At 37.7% G+C, this 25,116-nt stretch overlaps 1 protein-coding gene across 1 annotated transcript; it reads right to left on the bottom strand.

The window, feature by feature from the left end:
• Positions 1-5,131: 5,131 nt before the first annotated feature.
• Positions 5,132-24,181, bottom strand: LOC311077663 (B-cell receptor CD22-like). Its single transcript, XM_084106245.1, has 8 exons — positions 23,891-24,181; positions 23,544-23,792; positions 21,489-21,746; positions 21,155-21,397; positions 20,978-21,071; positions 20,762-20,807; positions 14,432-14,688; positions 5,132-6,180 (listed from the first exon to the last, which is right to left on the bottom strand). The coding sequence occupies exons 1-8, from the start codon at positions 24,150-24,152 to the stop codon at positions 6,123-6,125; spliced, it is 1,467 nt and encodes a 488-aa protein (XP_083962371.1). The 5' UTR covers positions 24,153-24,181; the 3' UTR covers positions 5,132-6,122.
• Positions 24,182-25,116: the final 935 nt, after the last annotated feature.

Genomic DNA, 25,116 nt, shown 5'->3' with positions numbered 1-25,116 from the left:
ATAACACAGCCACGTCCAAGTGATCTGAGGGCGCGGGCGCTTCCTATTGTGTGACGTGTGCGCAGACTGTTGCATAGATATATACACACTAGATGTCGCCTCGTTCCAATGAACTGCCGTAGCCAAGGCGGAATCTATTGTATATTCTATGCACCAGTCTGCGCACACGTCACACAATAGGAAGCGCCCGCGCCCTCAGATCACTTGGACGTGGCTGTGTTATTAGAGGTAAAAACGATATAAATACTGTTTGTTTTCTCACATAAACCGCTCGTTTCGTGTCTTAGGCCATCAATGTGTACTTACGATGGGGAATTGTTTAATTTGGACGATGGGGAATTGTTTTAATCTGGACTCTGTGCATGCTCTTTGAGACAGTGACCATAGACCTGCATTATATGACAGACAGACAAGAACGGTTTGACCTAAAAATATCAAAATTGAAACTACTGCAGAAATAGACACCTACATCTTGGATGCCCTTGAGGTAAGCTAAAACTTAAAATCTAATTTAATTTCCGAGTGAACTATCCCTTTAAAGACACTTGCTTGTGTCTCAGTCCTTTTTGTGTTTGCAGGGTGGTTTGATACTGTGGTCAGTGTGATAAAATAGCAGGCATAATATCCAAAATCAGTTAACTCAAAGTTTTTGCTGACACAATAAAAACACAAACTAACACAAATTTTCTTACATTCACTATGATATTCATTAGAATCTGCATGAAAACAAGAGATGAAAACTTCAGCCAGATGGCGCTCTTTCTCAGTGTTTAATTTAGTACTGAGCCGAAGGAGTTCAATATGATGTCATACTTTAAAACCCCTTACTAACAGCCCTCTTGCACATAGAGAACATTCAGCATAAAAAAGACAAACATCCTGTGACTGAACAGAAACTCATAATTGTGAAAATTACAGTTACTTGTACAGTTACTCCATTATTAATACCGTTTATAATGCACATAATGGACAGCTAAAGTGGGCGTGTCTAGAGCAACTGGCCACTCAAGAAGTCATCAGGGGGGCATGGTTTTCTATTATTTTGAAGGTACCCCCGGGCGCCGCCATTGGCTAGCGGACCCCCACCTGCTGTTAGTATCCCATTGACTCCCATTCATTTTGGCGTCACTTTGACAGCGAATAACTTCACATCTGAGGCGTTTAAAGACTCCATTTGTCCATTTTTTATTTCTAAAGAAACACGAAAATGTATAAAAGGCTTCATTACCTTGTAGCTTCTGTTATGGCCCCGTAGAAGCAATTTTTGTAAAAATAGGCTAACGACATACCCACGCGACTCTCTGTCGCACAGTAGAGAGATTACCGTATGGACAGGAGGAGAAGCTCGCGGGCAATCGGGGGGACGTGGAGGCAAAGTGACAAAATAATTAATCAGAATACCTAGCAAACGTTTCTTCGTAGCTCGTGGACAGCTCCTATTCACACTCTCCGTCTCTGCAAGTTTCGGAAGGGAATGATTCAGATTTCTCTTGACACAGCTACTAGAAGACAGACGGGTTGCTTACGTCACATCTACGTCGTCAAGCTCAGTTTGAGTCTGCGCAGTACGCTGGACCCCCAGGAAGTAAGAGTTTCTAATTGGCTTCACTTTGTCTCCGTTGAATCCAATGGGGTCGCTGTGTCCATTTCTTTTACTGTCTATGGAAGTCATATGATGATCAAGTGTGAACATCCTCAACACAAAACCAAGCCAAAATACAACTGTAAAGAATCAGATTCATGGAACTAATTGCTTTTATAAATATCTGCTCACTACAGAAGTCTCATCTGTTCAAATAAACTGATTTATGATTTGTTGATGTTTGTAATGTTTCATTGAAGGTCACTTATCCAGCATCATAAGACATTTCTGAAGTGTAATTTGATGTTACAATGATTATAGATGTACAGCACCTTCAGTAAACACACAAACAGCTCTCTTATTGAACCCTCTGGCTCCATCTAGTGGCAGATAGAAGTTCATGTTCTATTGATATTATAATATATGATTCTATTGATATCATATAATTCCAATGACTAAACATGACATTTCTTGGTTTTATGTAGTTGTGTTGTATGGTAGTTGACACAGAACATAATTTTCTTTGTGTTCTGAAGTGATGAAATGTAAATGGCACAGATTTACTCGCCTCCTGCATGTTCAAAAATAAAGAGTGAATCATTGGAGGAATGAAACTTTGACCTAGTTTAATAAGTACATAGAGCCTTTGTCCATGCAGATTGCAGTTTTTGATGATTAAATCAGAGATGAAAGGAAGGAAGCAGAAAAACTCAAGTTCACCTGTCATCAGTGATGCTGATGTTCCTCTGACAGCTGCTGTCCGAGGTGCTGAATCCACATCAAACCTTCATATTATTATTGTCTTTATGCAGAAAGTATCCAAACAAATCCAGATGTGGTCTGTTTCCTCCTAAAAAAATGTTAATGTTTCTTGCAAGTGATAAAAATGTTTTTTATACAGGTTATAGGAAGTGAACTTACATGAAAATTATAGTTTCACTCTCTAGAGTAAGATTTGATGAAGCAATGGAAGTAGATGAAAACAAGTCTCAGCATTTCAATGTTTCTCCAGTTTGTGTGTTTAAAGGGTTAGTTCACCCAAAAAGGAAAATTCTGTCATTAATTACTCACCCTCATGTCGTTCCACACCGGAAAGACTTTTGTTCATTTTCGGAACACAAATGAAAATATTTGTACTAAAATCTGAGCGATTTCTGTCTCTCCATTGACATATGCCACTAACACTGTGATGCTTCAAAAAGTTAATAAAGAGATCGTAAAACTAATCCATATGAATTGAGCGGTTTAGTAAAAAAAAATTAAGAGACTCGATCACTTTATATGATGAACAGATTTAATTTAGGCTTTTATTCACATATAAACATTTATAAACTCACACATCAGTTGTGGTAAATGGAAGCTCAAGCAAGTTTGCTTGACGTGCGAGAGCCAATGAGGTTCATTATCGTGTGTTACTGATTGACAGCTGCTGTCCGTGGTGCTGAATCCAGAACTGCCTGTTAAAGTGACAGAAGCATCAATCAGACTCAGACTTCAGCTGATGATCCTCTGAATGAGATGTTCAGATCTGAAGACATCTGAAGACTTCTTAGAGCAAAACAAGTTACACAACTAATGGAAGTTCATATGACAACAGTTGTATTTAGAAAAATGTAAACGTATGATATTATTTTTATAGGCATAATGTAAACATTCTTATGGTTGAGGAGAGATCCCCTGACATGATTGTAAAGCGCTTTGGGTGTACAGTAGTACATATGAAAGCGCTATATAAATGCCCGATTCTATTCTATTCTATTCTTATGTGCAAATTTGTTTTAAGTAATTTTTTTAATTTGCTCTATATTTGTTGAGAGTAAAATTACATTATAATATGTTTAAATTTCAGTGCTAGATTCATTGATAGATTCATTTAGTTAGAATTGAAAAATGTTGTACATAGTTAGCTGTTCAGGCAACTAAAATAGTGTTCACAAATTCTAGCTATTTTTTATTTTTTTGGCTTGTGCATTACTACAATAAGTAAACTACTGTTTAAGACAGACCAGAACATGTTGAAATTAAATGCTTTTTGAGGTGGTAATAAGATGTTAAGCTTTGAATGTACTAAAAAAATAGAAAATAATAATAATTTATTATTATTGGCTTGTGCCTATTGTTAAATAAACTGTTTTTGAGAATTGAATTTTCTTGTGCCTTATTTGTTCACATGGTTTGGGTAAGATTAGGCTGGGTTATGGCTCAGTTTTGGGGTTTCTGGTTAAAGGGTTGTGTCGATATGGTTAACTTATGGCTGAAAATTGGTACCAATAATAAAACCTGTTTTGGCCCAATTCAGGGCCAGTTAAAGGTGACTAACTGGCTGAGATTCGGGCCAGTTATGGCCCATGTGTGACCCTTGTCTTTAATCCAGTTCTGGGCCACTTCAGGGCCGTCATTCTTTGCGGTACTTGGGCCGAGGGAAAAGTGATTGTGTGGCCCGGAGCTGGGCCAGAAAAAATTGCTATGTGGGCATTCAGGCATGCTATCCGCCCTTTTGTGAGGACAAAAAAAGTGTTACAAACTTTAAAGGCAATTTTCTCAATGTTTCGATTTTTTTGCACACTCAGGTTCCAGATTTTCAAATAGTTGGACGACCAAATAATGTCATATCCTAACAAACCATACATCAATGGGAAGCTTATTTATTCAGCTTTCAGATGATGAATAAATCTCAATTTAAAAAACTGGTTTTGTGGTCCAGGGTCACAATATCGTCAATAAAACAGCTTTACTGTATCGTGTATTTTTTATTTAATTAATTAATTTCCTCATTATAAATTTACAATCTCTTATTTTCACTAGCCTGTCAAGACAGATTATTTGTAATGCTGCATTGCGTCATATTGACTAGTCCCACACACCGTAAAAATCTGACTGGTTTCTCTACTTTGGGAAAATGTTATGTTTGGAATTGTTAATTGGAAAAAAGAGCAATTACACAAAAACAAAAAAAAAAGTTTTTTTTTTTGTTAACAAAATTTTATATAGCATACATAAATGTAAGTTTTCAGGTCAGAAACCACTTTTCTATGTGTTACTTACTGAAGTACAACATTACTTTGGGACCTTCTCTGACTAAAACATTTGAAATATGCAAGTCTTTTAATCTTTTCCTTTGACATGTAATCTTTTCTGATTTGTTAGGCCTGACTTGTGTCTTGTCTTTTTTTTCCCCTTTCATTTATTTGTTCTACATTTTGACTGTTTCCTTCTTTGTTTATATAATGTTCTCAATAAAAAGAATAACTCACGCTGCTCAACGTCGACAGGTCGTCGAAAGCAAAAGTGAACCCAATCTTTCCAGAAAGGTCTTTCCATAAATTAGTCAAGTGTACATGTGATGGTCACTTTGAGGAAGCGCTTTTGCCGTCCGTTCATGATCACTTGATACAGGATTCATTTTGAAAACTGAGGTAATTTACTGACGTTACTGGGATAAAACCTATTTAAACAAAATGGTAAATGTTTCTTACAAATGTATCTGCTTTTTCACACACCACACAAAGAAACAGTGCAAAAACTGAAATAAGACTGAATTTATGACACAAGAAGTAGTAATATTTGATGCCAAATATTTTATTTATCAGACAGCTTAACAGAAGAATGAATTTCGATATGATTGTCATGGCAACCCCGTTTCAAACACTATACCTTTTAGTTTCTACAACAGTAATATAATAATTGATTTGTGTTTTTTTTTTTAATCTCAAGGGGCTCTTTTATATTAATTTGAAACACGTTTCCCTCCATCTGGGGTATTTGGTCTCTGAAACCTTATTTACATTTTATTACCATTATCCACAAAGCACAAATATAAACATTTTCCTTTTGCTTCGCTGTCTCCATGAGATCTGAAACAGACTCTGTCGATCGTGACAAGAGAGAAGAAAGGAGGAGGGTAAAGTAGTTGGATGCCAATGTAATCTGGGAGATTGTTTATGCCCCATCAAAGAACAATATTTCACAAGTCAACCACTAGAGGTCCTACCAGTGCTGTGAATCCAGTTAAGACATTACAGACTTAAATATCTTGAAGGTTAATCAGGTTTATTGAAGCACTGGTCCTAGTTGTAAAAACAGAGTAAAACAGGCAGAGGAAACTCTTAATAGAATACATTAATACATAAAATGAAATACTTTTGCATTTGAATAATAATAAGTTGTGCAGATATCACTTGTCTGATTTCTAATCATACGCCCCAATCTTAAGAACAAAAAATACCGAATAACAACAAACTCTATACTAACAGATTAAACTCAAACAAACTTCAAATATATATATATATATATATATATGTAATTACACACAAAAAATTAAACAAATAAGAAACAGACTTTACATCAGTCTAGCACACAATTACTGTCATTCTCTCACAAAGGGTCAAAGAGAACAAATGAGTCTTAATGTGGGTGATGAACATGTTTATATTGGTTGTGGTCTGAACAGATGTATAAATTATTCCACAACTATACAATCATCCACCAATCGTTCATTAAACTATTGAACACAGGCTTTGTGTTCGCTGGTCTCTATCACTCATTTGACGCTGCTGTAGATCACTGATGCATCTTCCACAATCTGAACAGTTGATCGCCTAAACAATCAAAACAAACAGGAGCACAACAATATTATAGCCCAGATTATATGATCTGTGGTTGTTAAGATAGAACTGGTTAAATTGGTGCTGGTTAAGCTGGTGCTGGTTAAGTTGGTGCTGGTTAAGCTGGTACTGGTTAAGCTGGTGCTGGTTAAGCTGGTACTGGTTAAGCTGGTGCTGGTTAAGTTGGTACTGGTTAAGCTGGTACTGGTTAAGCTGGTGCTGGTTAAGCTGGTGCTGGTTAAGTTGGTACTGGTTAAGTTGGAACTGGTTAAGTTGGTGTTGGTTAAGTTGGTATTGGTTAAATTAGTACTGGTTAAGCTGGTGCTGGTTAAGTTGGTGCTGGTTAAGTTCCACTGGTTAAATTGGTACTGGTTAAGTTCCACTGGTTAAATTGGTACTGGTTAAGTTGGTGCTGGTTAAGTTGCACTGGTTAAATTAGTACTGGTTAAGTTGGTACTGGTTAAGTTGGTACTGGTTAAGTTGGTATTGGTTAAGCTGGTTGAGTTGTTTTTCCTCACCTCACTGCAGCATCAGGCTGATGAACTCTAATATCGTCATATTGACATTCATTCTGCCGTGCAAAGACAAAAGTCCGTAACTTCGTTTTTGGTCGAAAATGAGTTATTTATATTTTTGGCACATTCAAGACCTCCTTTATCATGTGGATGAGTATATTGAATCAATTCTGTTGTTTTTTCGAAAAAATAATGAGTTGTCTTAACAGTAACTTCCAAAAGCCCATGAGAAACCAAGGCAGAACACTGTAACACCAGTTACCGCTCTTTGGCTTTGTTTTGGAACGCTCAAATCGAGTTACGGTACTCTGCCTTTGTTTAGCCGCGCATTCTTTTTTCTGGACACGAAATCTGGATATAAAATCGGGATAAACCTGCTGTTGGTTTCTGGATGTGCTTTTTTGGGACATAAAACCTTAATGGAACAGTGTTGGATGTTTGCGTTAAGCATCTGTTGCATGGATGTTACATTTTCTGAAGTCCCTGACATCAATGTTACCTGGACAATTTGGACAATCTCTGCTAACTTCTGTTCAGCGTCTCACTTTGTGAAATCCCTGCGAGCCCTCTGCCCACTGTTTCGGCTTTACCACTCTGCACTCTCGGTGGGTAAGTCTCCCCTTATTCATTGCATAGTGTTTTATTGTGGTTCTGCCCTCCCTCTTTGGTCTGGCTAACGTGGCGGCCTCGCATTACTCTCCCCGCGAGCCCTCTACCGCTGCATATCTGTGAGTCCCATAACATCTGATGCAGCGGGTAGGCAAGTTTTAACTTGTTTAGCGAGCTGTTTAGCTTAGTTTTGTGGATTACACTTAAAATCAGCTGGGTTTGGCTAACGTGGTGTTGTAGTTAAGTGAGTGGCCATTCGGCTTTCTGTGAGTGCTGTCTTAAACTGCAAAGAGATGTACTTTCCCATTAATTACTCTCCGGCATTGAGACTGCTGGCCCTGGGCTTTGCTGGCCTTGTTCTGCTTCTCATTCACGGTATGGATTTAAATTACACTACATTGCAACTGCATAACCTAAATCGTCCACTCCGTCTGGAATCATCCACGTTTAATTTGTGTACTACTCTCGGAATTGCACGCCGCACACGTTATATCCATCGGTCTGCTAAACGTAGATGGTCTTATAACTACGACTCTTGTCTCTCAATACCTGTGATCCGGTCGACGAGATCGGAGCGTTACCATAGTAACGATGTGACTATCCACCGCGCCAGAACTCTCATACCGCTAACCAAAGATGTGACCTACTCGTCGCATGTTCCCCATCGACACAACTGCGCACTCTTGAACACCCGTTCCCTGACTGGCAAGGGCACACTACTGAATGAAGTTACATCTGAGAGAGACCTGGATTTACTCTTTCTGACTGAAACCTGGCAAACACCTGACGATTTCATTGAGCTGAACCTATTAACCCCTGCTGGATATAGTTATCTGACAAAACCTCGACTTAGTGGTAGAGGTGGTGGTCTGGCAGTGATCTTTAAGAACAACTACAAAGTGACTAAATATGACATTCTTGATGTTCCAAGTTTTGAATGTCTTTCACTTCAACTTGCTGGCCCCGCTCCGCTTCTGATTCTATTGATTTATAGACCCCCTAGAAACAACCCAAACTTCTGCTCTGATCTGACTGAACTTCTTACTCTCGCTTTTGCCCGGCATGATAGAATAATGATGCTTGGTGACTTTAATATTCATGTTGATTCTGATTGTACTGCTGCAAAAGACTTTTTGTCAGTTCTGGATTGTTTTGAAATATCTCAGCATATCGATTTCCCAACACATTCTCACTCTCATACTCTTGATCTGCTCTGTACTGTTGGTATTGACAATGTGCATGTTCAGGGTCATAATCTTGGCATCTCTGATCATAAACTAATTCTCTTTTATTTTTCACTTCCCATTGTTAAACCTATAACTAACACAATTATATCCTACCGCAATCTGAAAAATATAACTGTTGAAAATTTCTCTGCTGCCATTGCTGTTTCTGCTCTTCCTTCCTCACTCAATCTGCTGTGTCCTGATGAGATAGTTTCTACGTATGATAAATCGATTGGTGATGTATTGGATAAGCTTGCTCCTCTAATAACTAGAACTGTTCCGTCTACTCATTCCTCTCCTTGGTTTACCCCTGAGCTCAGAGTTCTGAAAACTCAATGTAGGCGTCTTGAAAGACTCCACAACAAATCCTCCCTTCTTGTCCACGCCATAGCCTATTCTGATTCAGTAGTGAAATACAAAGAGGCACTAAACATCGCACGCTCTAACTATCTCTCTACTGTTATTAACAAAGCTAAGTGCAAACCTAAAGCTCTATTCACAGAAATAAATAAACTGGTCAAACCGTCCACCGTAGCTCTTACTGGTTCTGCCGATCTTTGTGAAAGTTTTCAGTCTTTTTTCCTACAAAAAATTGACAACATTTATCAGTCGTTTTCTTCTACTGCCACTACTCCTTCAACTCCATATTTGATTGGTTGTCCGCTAGACACTTTTCCACTCACTACTACATCTGTGGTTGAAAAAATGATTAACAAATCAAATTCTACCTCCTGTACACTTGATCCTATTCCAACATACCTTCTAAAAACTCATTTGCCTTTACTCACTCAACCTATTACCCACCTTATTAACAGGTCTCTTGCCACTGCCACTGTTCCGCTTAATCTGAAAGTAGCGGCCATTACTCCCATCCTCAAGAAGCCCGGCCTCGACAACGCCACTCATAGCAATTATAGACCAATATCAAACCTTGCATTCGTTGGCAAGCTACTTGAGAAGGTAGTTGTGGCACAACTGCAATCACACTTAGAGAGACATAATCTCTTTGAACCCCTTCAATCTGGTTTTCGTACATACCACAGCACAGAAACAGCTCTATTAAAAGTACTAAATGATCTCCTTCTGGCTTCTGATTCTGGTGCATGTAGTATTCTGGTTCTCCTTGACCTCAGTGCAGCATTTGACACTGTGTGCCACTCTACACTTATCTCACGATTGTCTGAAATAGGCATCACGGGTGCGGCACTTCAGTGGTTGACCTCGTATCTATGTGATAGACAGCAATTTGTTAAGATAGGTAAGAATCGCTCACGCTCTGTGTCTGTTTCTCACGGTGTGCCCCAAGGCTCTGTTCTTGGTCCGCTTCTATTTCTGATCTACTTGCTACCGTTAGGCCAGATCATCAGACAGCATGGTCTCAACTTTCATAGCTACGCTGATGATATTCAAATCTACTTCACGATCAATCCCAATTCATCTTTTCCACCCTCTTCAGTTACCTCCTGCCTCCACGAACTTAAAACATGGATGTCCTCTAACTTTTTACAGCTTAATGCTGGTAAAACGGAAATCCTGTTGATTAACCCTAGATCACAGAGTTCACCCGGACATGACATTTTTATTGATATAGATGGTATTGAGATTAGGCCTTCAAAAACTGTTCGGAATCTGGGAATTTTGTTCGACCCCACGCTCAGCTTTCACTCACACATTAGTCAGACTGTCAAATCATGCTTTTTTCACCTGCGGAATATTGTTCGTATTCGCCCCTCTCTTACCTTTATAGATGCGGAAATTGTTATTCATGCTTTCATCACTTCCAGACTGGACTTCTGTAACTCATTATACAGCGGACTACCCACCAAAGCAATACACCGCCTTCAAATGGTACAAAACTCTGCTGCACGAGCCCTCACATATAATAAAAAATCTGCCCACATCACTCCTATCCTTCACCAACTGCACTGGCTTCCTGTCATAAACCGCATCCAATTCAAACTGTTAGTCCTAGTGTATAAAGCCTTACATGGCCCGGCACCCAAATACCTCGTTGATTTGGTACAGCCATATGTTCCAACTCGGGCCCTTAGGTCCAGCACTGAAAACCTACTTGTGGTACCCCGGGTCAGACTCTCTACGGTGGGCGGTAGGGCTTTTAGTGTTGTTGGCCCTAAGCTTTGGAATAAGCTGCCCCTGAATCTTCGTGCGACCGACAACATCCGGACCTTCAAAAAACTACTCAAAACTCATTTATTCAAGCTTGCCCAATAAATAAGTATCCTCAACACCGTTTTCTTTGTTCTACACTTTCTTAGTTCTATTTGCTACATACTTTGTCGTAATTGTATATTTTGGGTAAATAGTACAATGTGTTTTTCTTTGATTCTTGTCAATTAGTATATGCTTGTTTCCATCTGTTTGTCTGTAATAAGCAGATGGCCTTTGTATCTGTTTGCTTGCTGTTTGTTTGCTATTTGTATTGCATTGTGAAGCGTCCTTGGGTTCTTGAAAGGCGCTATATAAAATAAACATATTATTATTATTATTATTATCAATATGAAGTTAATATGCCGGTGTTCTATCAAATAATGCTTCCTACCAGATTGTACGGATATCTGCCTTTGTTTTACTGTCCATTAAAATTTAAATTACGGTGTAGCCTGTGTACTTTGTACACAGTCCCTCTAACTTCTGATGTCCTCAGAGCTTTGTCCTGCACAAACACGGTCAGAACATTTAGTATGGTCTGAACCCGCTTCATCGATAAACGTGCAATATCGATCGGGAAGGATTATGCAGAGTTGACAGAAAAATGTTACACATGCCGTAGCAGATGAATACAACAAATAACTAAAGCTCCGCCTCACCCAGTTCGGGTACCGGACCTGGTTGAAACACTCATGCATCTAGCTGGCAGAGTGCCAAAACTTCACTGGTCGAGCCAATGCTGGACTAATATATCCATGGAGGAATTTTGTCATGTCAAATGTATTAATAATGCCATCAGAATGCAACCAAAGCACAGGATACAATGTTAAAAAAAAAAACTGTGAAATTTACGGTAAAAAAACGGCAGCTGTGGTTGCCAGTATTTTACCGTAAAAAATATGGTAGCAACCTTACTTTGAAAAAAACAACAACAACAAAAAAAAAAACATTCAGCAGGATTTAAATGTGTGGTAAAAAAAAAACATCAGCTGTGGTTCCCAGTACTTTACCATAAAAAATACAGTAGGAACCTTTTAGTTTTCACGGGACAACCGTTATATTACATAAACCGATAAATGTTATCATTAAATTTCACTAAAGTATTAAAGTCTGCTTTATATCTTTGTAATATACTGATAACCATCATAATAACACAAGTGGTAAAAAAGAAAAACACACAATGATTTTAAGTATAGCATTAGTTTTCCACAAACCGAGGCACATGTTAATATTTAGAAGGTGCACAGTGTCATACACACAAACACAAAACACCATCATGGTGACACACACATGACTCCAAATAATGCCATAAACATTCATTAAACAATATATGATGTAATATAAACCCCAAATGTATAAAACTGATAACAAAAACCAAGAAGAAACATAATTATTTAAATGAAATAGCATCAAATGTGAAGTGTCACACAGGGAATTCTGGGAATGTCCATTTAGAGAAACAACAGGAACAGAAAAAAGAGACGAGCAGAAACACAAGAACTACAACTGACTTCAGCCACAGCCTTAGATGAAATCAACTGAAGATAAAAAACATTAAATCTGTGAAGATCTCAGCAGAGGAGGATTAAACAACTCCACAAACAGCATTACCAGCTTCACTTATTAGTAACCAGACTGACTTTATTTCTGTCAGACGTCTACAGTTCTGTTTGAGAATTAACAGAGGTTTAGATGTTGATGATTTATTGTTTCATTTGAAGTCACCATGATGGAGATCAGTGACTGCTTTAGTTGGGCTCTTGACCCTTGACTTTCTGACATTAGTTTTTCTCTGCCTGCTGTAACTCTGTGTTTATAAAACATACTGATTATGGCTAGGAAATCAGAGAGAAAATTAATCATGTGATGTTGGTTGTGTATCAGTGATGGCAATCACCATGTTTGATTCACTGAGCTCTTATAGAGTCTTATCTTTGATTATATGTGTTATTAATTTGACATTATTGATTGTAGTAGCTCTATGATTCTACAGCATGTGATCCATCATTGCTGTGATAATCAAATGAATTTTTAAAACATTGCGTACAATAAAGGTTTGAACTGCTGTATCTTTCAGACACACACAGACATCAAGAGTCAGCGTATGAATCTCAACAATGGTGATGATAAAAGTGCAGCGCACTTGATGGAGCCTCCAATCAAAACTCATCAGTATCTCCCAGCATGCATTGCAGCAGGAATACATTATGCTGAATTGCCTTAGTATTTTCTTTTATTATTATATCTGCTTTTATTTTTGATGTTGTTTTTGTTGCAGCTTTTTAGTAGCTTGTTTTGTGATGTTCAGAGTTTTATCTGATTATTGTGTTGATTGTCACCGTTGTTGAGATTCATACGCTGAATCTTGATGTCTGTGTTGGTTTAAATCAAGCAGTAGTTCAAAACCTTTTTTCTACACCATGTATTTTTAAAGTTCTTCAGATTATCTGTTGCTCACTTACAGAGATATTATACTCAATAATATGAAATATTTATTTTTAATATTATAATTAATATTATCACTTTGCTCATAAAGTGAGAGATAAGACTCTTTATGAGATCAGTGAATCAGGCCACAATATGACGATTATGTCATCATTAACCTGCCATCATCACCTGGTCACATTTTCTCTCTGATTTTCATGCCATAACGTTTGTGTTATATAACCACACAGTTAAGGCAGTCAAAGTAAATCTAAAGTTAAAAAGTTAAGGGTCCAAGAGCCCAACTAAAGCAAACACTCATCTCCATAATGGTAACTTCAAACTTTATTATTTTCAATAAAACATCAACGTCTAAACCTCTGGTAATTCTCAATAATTAGATTACAGGAAACCACAGCTGGCAGGTTTTTTATTTTTTATATAAAAGTTCAGTTCAATGTTCAATGCCATAAAACCTAAAATATTACTACCGTATTTTTTACGGTAAAGCACTTGCAAGCTGCTAGTTTTTTACCGTAAACTTTAGTTCAGTGCCGTAAAAGCAAAAAAAAAATCTAACGTATTTTTTACGGTAAAGTACTGGCAACCACAGCTGCCAGTTTTTTTCCGTAATATTTAGATCACTGCCATAAAACCTAAAATATTACTACCATATTTTTTACAGTAAATCGCCTGCAACCAGCAGCCATTTTTTTACCGTAAACTTTAGTTCAATGCCGTAAAACATAAATATTTATACCGTATTTTTTACGGTAAAGTACTGGCAACCAGCTGCCAGTTTTTCACCGTAATTTTTAGTTCGATGATGTAAAACTTTGTAAAATTAGTAAAGATTTGCTACCGTATTTTTTACGGTAAGGTACGGTAAATGCAACGGTAAGTTTTTTTTTTTGCAGTGTACTTCCAAAATCCGTACATTTAACAGTATATTAATGTAAAATTACATGAAATGTCCCGTGAGAGCTATTACAGTTTTTCACTGTATATAGTAAGGGTACATACCGTTAAGGAATTAACTTTTTTTTTTTCGTTGCTTTTTTTACAGTTTTTTACTGTTAAAATTATGAACATTTTTTACAGTGTAGCAATAAGTAGATGGCTTTAAATAATTGTAAATCATACAAAATAAATGCCATGATCACTAGATTTTATACAGGTGTTACTATAATGATTTTGTTAATGGTGATTAGCAACCAAATAGTAATAATGTGGAAGTTATTGCCTTTTGCCTTGACAAGTTGGTACTGGTTAAGTTAGTACTGGTTAAGTTGTTTTTCTCACCTCACTGCAGCATCAGGCTGATGAACTGTTATATCATCATATTGACATTCATTCTCCTCTGCTCTCTTTGTCTCTGTCTTTCTGTGATGTTGGACAGTTGCGTACAGGATCTCCACAGTATCTCTGGATTCAGGAGTTTCTCCTCTTAATTTTTTGGGTTTCACACTGGCATACAGAGCGTGATTGGCTGAATCCAGTTCAGAAAGAGGCTTGTCATGGACTGAAACGCTCTGTGACGCATCAGAATAGAGATCATTCTGAAATACAAGAACATTTGTAATTATTATTAAGACATGTAAATCAGATTGATCTGAAGATTCTCAGTCTAGAGGAGTTTGCTTCAAACTTTTCAGATCAAGTATCAGGTTAGATCAAATCAATGTAGTGATGTAAAATACACACAGCAAAATCCCCAGTGTTAAATTAACACTCCTCAGTGTACATATGTGTCCACACTACAGGGTGTTAAAAATTAACACTGAAGCAGTGTTGAAGTTAATGAGATAATTAAGTTAACACTGAAGCAGTGTTGAAGTTAATGAGATAATTAAGTGATTAATTAAGTGATGATTGGCCATTAGTGGTGACACCTGATGATAACAAGCAGACTCACTGAAGGAAAGAGAAACAAGTACAGAAAAAAAGAGAAACACAAGAACTACTGACTGAACCATTATTGCACTTATTATTTAACCAGTTTGACTTTATTTCTGTCATACATCTACACACGGTCTTATTTAGATTTAACAGAAGTTTAGATGGTAATGTTTTATGGAATGTTTCGTTTCATGTCACCATTATGGTGACCAGTGGTTGCTTTAGTTGGGCTCTTGACACTTTATTATTTAACATTAGTTTTTCTCTGGTTGCTCCAACTCTGTGTTTATAAAGCATATGTGTTGTGGCAAGAGAAACTATGATTTGGGCTGTGTTTCCTGAAAGTATCGCATGCCTAATTTGATCGTATAGACCATTTGTTGCAGTTGGTCTGTGATCAAGTTAGGCCTAAGATGCTATTGGGACTGCAACCCTGGTTATGTTTTGATGATGAAATTACTAGAGACCTGATTTACTGATGGTACCCATCATTATAAACTGATTATCTAAAGGTTTTATTAATTTTTCACTACAGTAATTACTTCCAGCAATGTTTTAAAGATCTGAAGGATTTAAAATCACACACAGACATCAATAATCTACATATGAATCTCAATAATGGTGACAATCAAACAAATGCTTAATGTTGCAGTGCATGATGGGAGCCACCAATCAGAACGCATCAATGGCTGACATCATGCATTGCAGCATGAATAAATTATGCAGCTGAATTGTCCTGTAATTAGGGCCCGAGCACCGATGGTGTGAGGACCCTCTTGGAATTGCTCTGTTTATTATTATTATTATTATTATTATTATTATTATTCTCCGCATTTAATCGCATTTTTGAGGGCCTAAACATGCTCGAAAACTCACGAAACTTTGCACACGCGTCAGAACTGGCGAAAATTGACATCTGATATAGGTTTCAGAATTGGACGGGGCAAAATGGCTCGATAGCGCCACCTATAAAAGTTCAACGGAGTGCGCCTCCCGCTATGTTCCACGTACGTGTACGAATTTCGGTACATACATGTAAGGACCTAATACCTACAAAAAAGTCTCTTGGAGCGTAGCCCTAAACCCAACAGGAAGTCAGCCATTTTGAACTTCCTCTCAGATTTTTGTGCAGTTTTTGCCATTTTCAGGCCTCGTACTTTAACGAACTCCTCCTACAGTTTTAATCTGATCATCTTCAAATTTGGTGAGTGTAATCTTAAGGCCTTTGCGACGTTAAATTGCGAAGATCTTGAGTTTTCGTCGAAGGGCGGGTCCTCGGCGGCCTGACAAATTTTGATGTTTCGCCATGAAACAGGAAGTTGCTGTAACTCAGGCATGGAATGTCCAATCTGCCCCAAACTTCACACGTTTGATAAGAGTCATGGTCTGAACACATCTACATGAGAATATTCAGTTATAGTAATAGCGCCACCTGCTGGCAACAGGAAGTGACATGTTTAACACTGTTGTGGACTCCTAATAACATATAAAAAAGTGTCAGCAAGTGCTAAACATGCTAACAACATACTAGAAACATGCTAAAACATGCTAGCAAACTCTTAGCTAAGTGCTAAAGCATGCTATTACTGCAATTAAATAGGAATTTGCTGTAGCTCAGGCACGGAATGTCCAATCTGCCCCATATTTCACACTTTTGATAAGAGTCATGGCCTGAACACATCTACATGAGAATATTCAGTTATAGTAATAGCGCCACCTACTGGTAACAGGAAGTGTCATGTTTAACACGTTGATGCCATTCTAGCAACATGTTAAAAATGCCATTGACTTCTTAACATGCTAGAAACATGTTAAAACATGCTAGCAATACTTAGCTAAGTGCTAAAGCATGCTAATTCAATTAAAAGGATGTTGTTGTTACTCAAGAAGGCAATGTCCAATCTGCGTCAAACTTCACACTTTTGATAAACGTTCTGTCCTGAACACATGACCATGCTCATATTCAGTTACAGTCATAGCGCCACCTGCTGGCAACAGGAAGTGACATGTTAAACACTGTTGTGGACATATAAAAACATATAAAAAAGTGCCAGCAAGTGCTAAACATGCTAACAACATACTAGAAACATGCTAAAACATGCTAGCAAACACTTAGCTAAGTGCTAAAGCATGCTATTACTGCAATTAAATAGGAATTTGCTGTAACTCAGGCATGGAATGTCCAATCTGCCCCAAACTTCACACGTTTGATAAGAGTCATGGCCTGAACACATCTACATGAGAATGTTCAGTTATAGTAATAGCGCCACCTACTGGCAACAGGAAGTGACATGTTTAACACGTTGATGCCGTTCTAGCAACATGTTAAAAATGCCATTGAGTTCTAAACATGCTAGAAACATGTTAAAACATGCTAGCAATACTTAGCTAAGTGCTAAAGCATGCTAATTCAATGAAACAGGACTTTGTTGTTACTCAAGAAGGCAATGTACAATCTACCCCAAACTTCACACGTTTGATAAGAGTTATCTCTTGAACACATGTCCATGCTCATATTTAGTTATAGTCATAGCGCCACCTGCTGGCAACAGTAAGTGACGTTTAACACTGTTCTTGACTCCTAATAACATATAAAAAAATGCCAGTAGGTGCTAAACATCCTACCAACATACTAGAGACATGCTAAAACATACTAGCAAACACTTAGCTAAGTGCTAAAGAATGATATTACTGCAATTAAATATGAATTTGCTGTAACTCAGGCATGGAATGTCCAATCTGCCCCAAACTTCACACTTTTGATAAGAATCATGGCCTGAACACATCTACATGAGAATGTTCAGTTATAGTAATAGCGCCACCTACTGGCAACAGGAAGTGACATGTTTAACACGTTGATGCCGTTCTAGCAACATGTTAAAAATGCCATTGAGTTCTAAACATGCTAGAAACATGTTAAAACATGCTAACAATGCTTAGCTAAGTGCTAAAGAATGCTAATTCAATGAAACATGACTTTGTTGTTACTCAAGAAGGCAATGTCCAATTTGCACCAAACTTCACACGTTTGATAAGAGTTCTGTCCTGAACACACATCCATGCTCATATTCAGTTATAGTCATAACGCCACCTACTGGCAACAGAAACTGACATGGTTAACACAGTAATGCAGTACTAACCACATAATTATTGTGTACTAAGCATGCTAGAAACAGACTAAACATGCTAGCAACACTTAGCTGAGTCATGAAGCATGCTATTATCACCATTATACAAAACATTTTGTAACTGACTTTGACATACTCTTACTATATATACCTCCTTAAATGTACATTTCCCAACCATGCTCTGTCTTCCTAAAGCCACCGAGTGTTAAAGGCACGGGTGCGAGGGCCCTTTCATCGCTGCTTGCAGCTTTAATTTTCATTGTTCTTTCTGTTGGCTTTTATTTTGCTATTGTTTTGTTCTGACTTTAGTAGCTTGTTTTGTGATGTTCAGAGTTGATCTGTTCGTCACTAGTTTGTTTATTGTCACCATTGTTGAGACTCATATGCTGATTCTTGATGTCTGTGTGTTTAAACACAGTAACTTCTTTGCTCAAAGTATTTTCCAAATTTTTCATATTGCTATTGGATCTCAAACTGTAGAATCTCAGAGCTACAATCACCAATACTAAAACAAGACATCAAGCATATAGTCAAAAATTTAGATTCTGAAAGACATTAGTGAATCAGGTCACTACATGATGATGTTTTTATCATCAAAACATATTGTGAGCAAGTCATGTTTTCTCTTGCAGTAACAAATGTGCTTTATAAACACAGAGTTGTAGCAACCAGAGAAAAACTAATATTAAAAAATGAAAGGGTCAAGAGCCCAACTAAAGCAAACACTGACCACCAAAATGATAACTTGAAAAGAAACATTCCATAAAACATTACCATCTAAACTTCTGTTAAATCTCAAGAACTTGTGTAGATGTATGACAGAAATAAAATCAAACTGGTAATAATAAGTGCAACAATGTGTAATGACTCGAAGTCAGTTGTAGTTCTTGTGTTTCTCTTTTTTCTGTTATTGTTTTTTTCTCTTTCCTTCAGTGATTCTGCTTATTAACATCAGGTGTCACCACTAATGGCCAATCATCACTTAATTAATCACTTAATTATCGCATTAACTTCAACACTGCTTCAGTGTTAACTTAATTAACTCATTAACTTCAACACTGCTTCAGTGTTAATTTTTAACACCCTGTAGTGTGGACACATATGTACACTGTTGTACATATTTAACACTGGGGATTTTGCTGTGCAGGTATATTTCATTGATTCACACATGGAGTGGAGAAGAGTAGGGCAGAATGAGTAAATGAAGTGAAATGTTCATTCATCACAGTATGTGTTAATACTGTAAGGATGGACTTTTACTAAGACTGAATTCAAGAATTCTAACCTGCAATAAAACAATAAAACTCACTAATCTGAAGAAGAGATCTATGGGACAGAGAGCACAACACAACTTCTCCAATCTCGTCTCTTCCCCCATGCTGAGTTCCTGACTCCTCACACTATCTTCTCCCCTCCAGGTCTCATTCAGTCATGCAAAACACACACACACCTACTGTCTCCAGTTGTTTTATGAGAGGTCAAAGTAAATACTTTTGGTGCGAATGGTAAAGAAGTTTCATTCCCGCAGCAGCAGAACAGTCAGAAAAAGAAAACAATGCCTGTTCTTCTGTTGTGGGAGATGCCCCAATAAAGATTGTTGATAACGTTTGTATTTATCCCCCAAACTCAGGCGTGACCACTTGAGGCACAAGAAAGGATCCAGCAAAAGCTGAATAAATATTTGGGTGCTAATGTAGATGTTTATTGTTCTTTTGTTCCACTTGGGTATTTAAAGGGGATTGGCAAACCACTCAAGGAAGCATCTGTAAACAGAACTTCTGTTTAATCCTTTTTAATTGATGCTTAACCCTGCCTGGCAAAATAAATGTTACATCTTGATTTATTCTGAAGTATTCTGAAATCATTATTTTAGTAAATTAAGGAGGCTGGTGCTACCGCAAATCTTAGTTAAGGTAGGTCAAACTAAAGGCGCATGTATTGATTTCTGTCTATCACTGATTTAGCAAGTTGTATGGAAATGGCTAAAATAAACTACACTTTTTTGTACGAGTGAGCAGTAGGCAACCGACTTTAGAGGTATTAGCGAACCCTATATCGTGACTAAAATCAGAATTAGCAAGTTTGTGTCCGTGAGAATAATAAAAGATCTAAATTAAATCACAATTCATCTTTTGATCAGCTGTTAAGAGAGAAAATCAATAAAAACAAAGAGTCACTTAAATTTGGAGTCAGATTAAATTATTCATGGAGTCAGAATTAAAATTGGAAATCAACTGTTTAATAAATTAAAGTGAATTTTCCAGAAGCGCCCGAAAAGACATACACGCTGCATTGCCTTTGACCACGACACCGGACACCGTCGTTGGGCCAGTGATTGGAGCTTACAATGATTATGCAATTAGACCAACAAACCTATATTAAAACAGTAAATATATATAAGTATTCCATTAAACCATGGGAAAATTAGTTAAATGTCTTCATTAGTTTTATTTATTAATAAAAAAAAAATTCTGGATTGTCTTGATAAAGACTTTGATAATGTTAGTTTCTCATCAGTTCGCACAGTTACAGTCTGAGACACAGATAACGGCTGATCGACTGATTTTCTGCTTCTGTAAAGTTGTGTTGTGTTTGGATGATTTACCTCTTTCACTGTGAGATCTTCAGCTTTAACACTCCTTTGTTTCTTCCTGTTATAATCACAGACATTAACAGCATATGGACGAATGTATTAAATTAAGAGAAAATATGAACACTGTTTTTAAAGATTACTAATAATCAAATACAAATTAGCCATTTTCTTCTACATCAGACCAAATGTGAACTTATACAATCACTGCAGTTTTTTTATTAAACCCACATAATGAACAGTATGAAGATGATGATGATGATGAAGACTAATCCTCCAGATGCCGCTGTGATCACAATCACATTCCCACCAGCAACATGATGAACTGAAAGAGGAAGATCATCATGATTAACTCTCCAAACTGATGAATGATGTGAAGATACAGGAGTGTGTTAATAAAAGCTTCACCTGTGACAGTTACAGCGTCTGATCTCTGAGATCCATGTTGATTGTGAGCCTGACAGTAGAAGCGTCCACTCTGTAGTGCACTGAAACTCTGTCCAGATCCAACAGCTGAGGGTTCATTCTCCTTAAACCAGCTGAAGTTCAGAGCAGGAGGGTTTGAGTCACTGATGCAGTTCAGAGTCACTGAATCTCCCTCCACTATTACACCAGATCCATTCATCAACACTGAGACGGTCCTGGGAGGGTCTAAAACAGACAAAAATGAAAATTCACAATAACTATTACAAAATTATGTGTTTGGAAATTTTAAACAATGTGTAGATGATCATTAACTCACACATGACGTTTAAAGTCACAGCATCAGAGTATTTCTGCCCATGTTCATTGATGGACTTGCACTTGTATTCTCCACTGTCATCAGAGCTGATCTTTGCGATGCTGTAGATTCTTCCAGATCCTACAATCGTTCCTCCTTTAAACCAGCTGAAGTTCAGAGCAGGAGGGTTTGAGTCACTGCTGCAGTTCAGAGTCACTGAATCTCCCTCCACTATTACACCAGATCTACTTATCAACACTGAGACGTTCTTTGGAGGGTCTAAAACAGACAAAAATTAAAGTTCAGTGAATATGATGATGGCTGAGGTGTCTGAGCACCAGGTCCCTGTGTTCGCACAACTGATCTCGCGAGTGGGCCAAGAAGAGGGCGGCCTCCGCGACCTTCGTAAATATGTGGGGCGACAGGGAGGACTTTGTACTGGTACGCCCGTCCCTCGAACTCAAAGCGTAGGAACGGTCTGCGTCAAGGGAAAATTGAGACATTAAAGTACACGTCCTTCAGGTCGATCGCTGCGAACCAATCTTAGGGGCGAACACATTCTGCATTAGCATTTTGATCAGAAGCTTGTGAAGGGCCCGATTCAAAACACGCACATCCAAGATTTGATGTAACCCACCACTCTTCTTGGGAACAGTGAAGTAGGAGCTGTTAAACCCTGACCTCACAATCTCGCAATCTCCGCATGCAGAACAAGGGGCCTCTACGTTCCCCGCTGTACTGAATCTCATAGCCAAATCTGAACGTCCCAATGAGCCAGCGTGACGGGCGCTAGCCAGGCTCCCAGCGACCGAACCAGCAGGACCAATGGGACCACAGACGCACCCGTGGAGGATAGAGACCCGTCCCGGAGTGGGGTCTGAGTGTTCAGTGCAACACTTACCTGGCTCCACAGTTTGGCAGGGGTGCGTGAGAAGGCATAGCATACAGCTTGATAACTATAACACTCCTTATGATTTATGGGGATTGAAAAAGGTGGTTGTGTACACACACTGCCGACACATTTATGTTCAAACACTGTGTAAAATGAATTTTGCATAATAGGTGCCCTTTAACCTGTTAACCGTTGCCAGTGCGCCCGCGCACTGAAGCATTTTTTTTTTTTTTTTTTTTAAAGTTACTATCACATTTAATGTTATACCTTGACAAACTATACATCATTAAAAAGATATAAGACTCAAGTTTCAGTATTTGACCACTATTGTATTCTGAGAAACTTATAGCGACAGTTATTTCTTAATTTGTGTCAGGAGTTATGAAATGAAAAAATAAGTCGATACCTTTAATATGAATTATGAGCGTCAGCCGCTTTCATTCATTTCTTTAAAAACCTTGTTAAAAATCTTAAATACTTCAGAGCACAGACTTAAGTTTGGAATCTTTTTAAAGGGAACACTTCACAGATTAATGTAGAAATATATATATATTTTTAAGTTGTATATTTTATATAAAATATATATTTTACAAAAAAATTTCAACTAAAACTTTAAGAAAATTAAAGCTAAATATCTGAACAAATTCTGTGACAAACTGTAGGTTGATATCAAAAAAATAAAAAAAAAATAATTCAGTATGATCTTTTTGAGTGCAGTACCAAACTTTTCCACTAGATGACATCCAGACTCCTCTGGTGACCATATAAGGACTCTTTGATTTCCATATATGGATTAAATGATCTTAACTACAGTCTGAACACTTTCAAATGCTATATAGTTGGTCAAGATTACTTTAGGTTTTGACTATATAGATATTATTGTTATAAATGTATAATGGCAAGTGTCCCACAGGTTTCGGGGAGGGGCCGTCTTAAAAATAGTGGTTAAAACATTTTTATAAATCATAAATTCAGAAATGTATTCTTTGTAATGTGTGAAAAGTATTGATATTAAAAGTTCATTATTTGTACCTGATTGTAATTATTATCTTTTTTTTTTTTTTCATAGTGTGATTTTTGGGGAATTGAATACAATTAGGGCCAGTTTGACCCGGACCACACAGACTGTAACCAGAAATCTAAAGTGCATGAGGGTTAAAGAGAGAAAGTCAATCTGCACTCACACATGACATTGAGCTGAACAGCAGGAGAGATGTGAGTGTGTCCGTCTACAGCACAGCTATATCTGCCTGAATCCTCTCTTCTGACTGACTGCAGCAGGAGTTCATTGTTTCTGTCTCTTCTCTCAGTTAATGGCTGTGAGTTTCTGTACCAGATGAATGTTGCTCTGTCAGTCAGAGCGCAGCTGCTTTTACATCTCAGAGTGACTGAATCTCCCTCTGTCACTCTCTCAGGAGACTCCACCTGAAGATCTGAACACAACACACACATTATATCTAGTGCTGCTGTCATACACTGATTATTATTCAACATTATGCACAGAAGAAGAGATAAACCTCATCAAACTCACCTGTGACAGTAAGAGTCACTCCAGATTTACCAGTCCATTTCTTATCAGGTTTTTTAGTGATGAATCTGAAATAGTACATGTGTGAATCCTTCAGTGTCACATGACTCAGTCTGACGGTGCAGTTCTGCTGTTTATCTCCCAGATACTGAAGCCTCTGACTGTATTCAGGGTTCTTAGACAGATCTCGAGGCTCTTCACTTTTTTTGCTCCAGAACACTTTCTTGATCTGATGTCCAGTAGGGTATGTATAAGTGCATCTCATTATCACTGTTGAGTCCTTTAGTGCACAGATGTGTGAAGGACTGTAACTCACACTCATACCAGCACTAGAAACCCCTGAAACACAGAATTCATCAAACTGTAAATGTTGTTTTATCTGTTATATCTCAGTGTGAATTACTTTAAGACAGAGGAGTGAAGAGAGAACCAAGAAATCAGCCAAAAACAACAAGCTGCACAATTACAGTTTTTCTGAATTGCTAAAACACATTTCTTGAAACCATCACTCACTTTCTCAAAACCTTAAACACAAAAGCAAATGTTCAAAACTCATTCAGAGAATCTCTGACTCTTCTGGCAAAATCAAACAATGCTTTCAGATCTTACACACATCAGTCAATATTAGAAACACTGCAGATCATTCGTTAGACACTACAAGAAGAATGGAGAACACAGAATCCAGAGCATGCAGTTACAGGAGAAATATTTATTTATTTATTGCAACAAAGTAAACAAATTTTGCAATTATGTAATAAAGTAGTACTGACACCTGACAGTGGTGAGTGAATGAATACTGTATGCACTGCAAGTACTGTATAGTATTGTACTGAATATTGTATAGTATCGAATGTCTGTATATTCAGCATTTGCATACTGTGAAATACAGTGACCAACTGCAGAAGCCCAAAAGGTTACAGTAAAAAAACTGTAAATGAAAAGCATGTTACTGTAAAGTACAGTCAGAAGAGTTGAGCAACTGCAGAATCAAGGTCAGTGAGAGAGATTTATTCTGCTTCAGCTTCACGTCTTCATGTCGGTCCGGCCGGAGAATATCATCTCTGCAGGAGAAGAGAAAAACCCTGAAGCAGATCCAGCCTTGACAACATTCTCCACACCTTCCTCTTCCTCTTCCTCCTCGTTCATCACCTCTTTCACACACTCTTCCTCCTCTTATACTCATACTCTTCCTCCTCTTATACACACACTCTTCCTCCTCTTATACTCAC

This window comes from Abramis brama, assembly GCF_963993115.1.
Source record: "Abramis brama genome assembly, chromosome: 2".
NCBI lineage: Eukaryota > Metazoa > Chordata > Actinopteri > Cypriniformes > Leuciscidae > Abramis > Abramis brama.
The sequence above is the reverse complement of the archived record's forward strand: the minus strand, read 5'-3'. Positions and strand labels throughout refer to the sequence as shown.

What these genes read in the sequence shown, in the direction of transcription:
- LOC311077663 (XM_084106245.1), bottom strand. Translation starts at nt 24,152, where the DNA reads ATGAGATGCACTTATACATACCCTACTGGACATCAGATCAAGAAAGTG. An exon ending in TGTTCAGCTCAATGTCATGT is followed by an intron (nt 21,747 to 23,543) that starts GTGAGTGCAGAT and finishes TGTCTGTTTTAG; the next exon opens with ACCCTCCAAAGAACGTCTCA. An exon ending in TGTGACTTTAAACGTCATGT is followed by an intron (nt 21,398 to 21,488) that starts GTGAGTTAATGA and finishes TGTCTGTTTTAG; the next exon opens with ACCCTCCCAGGACCGTCTCA.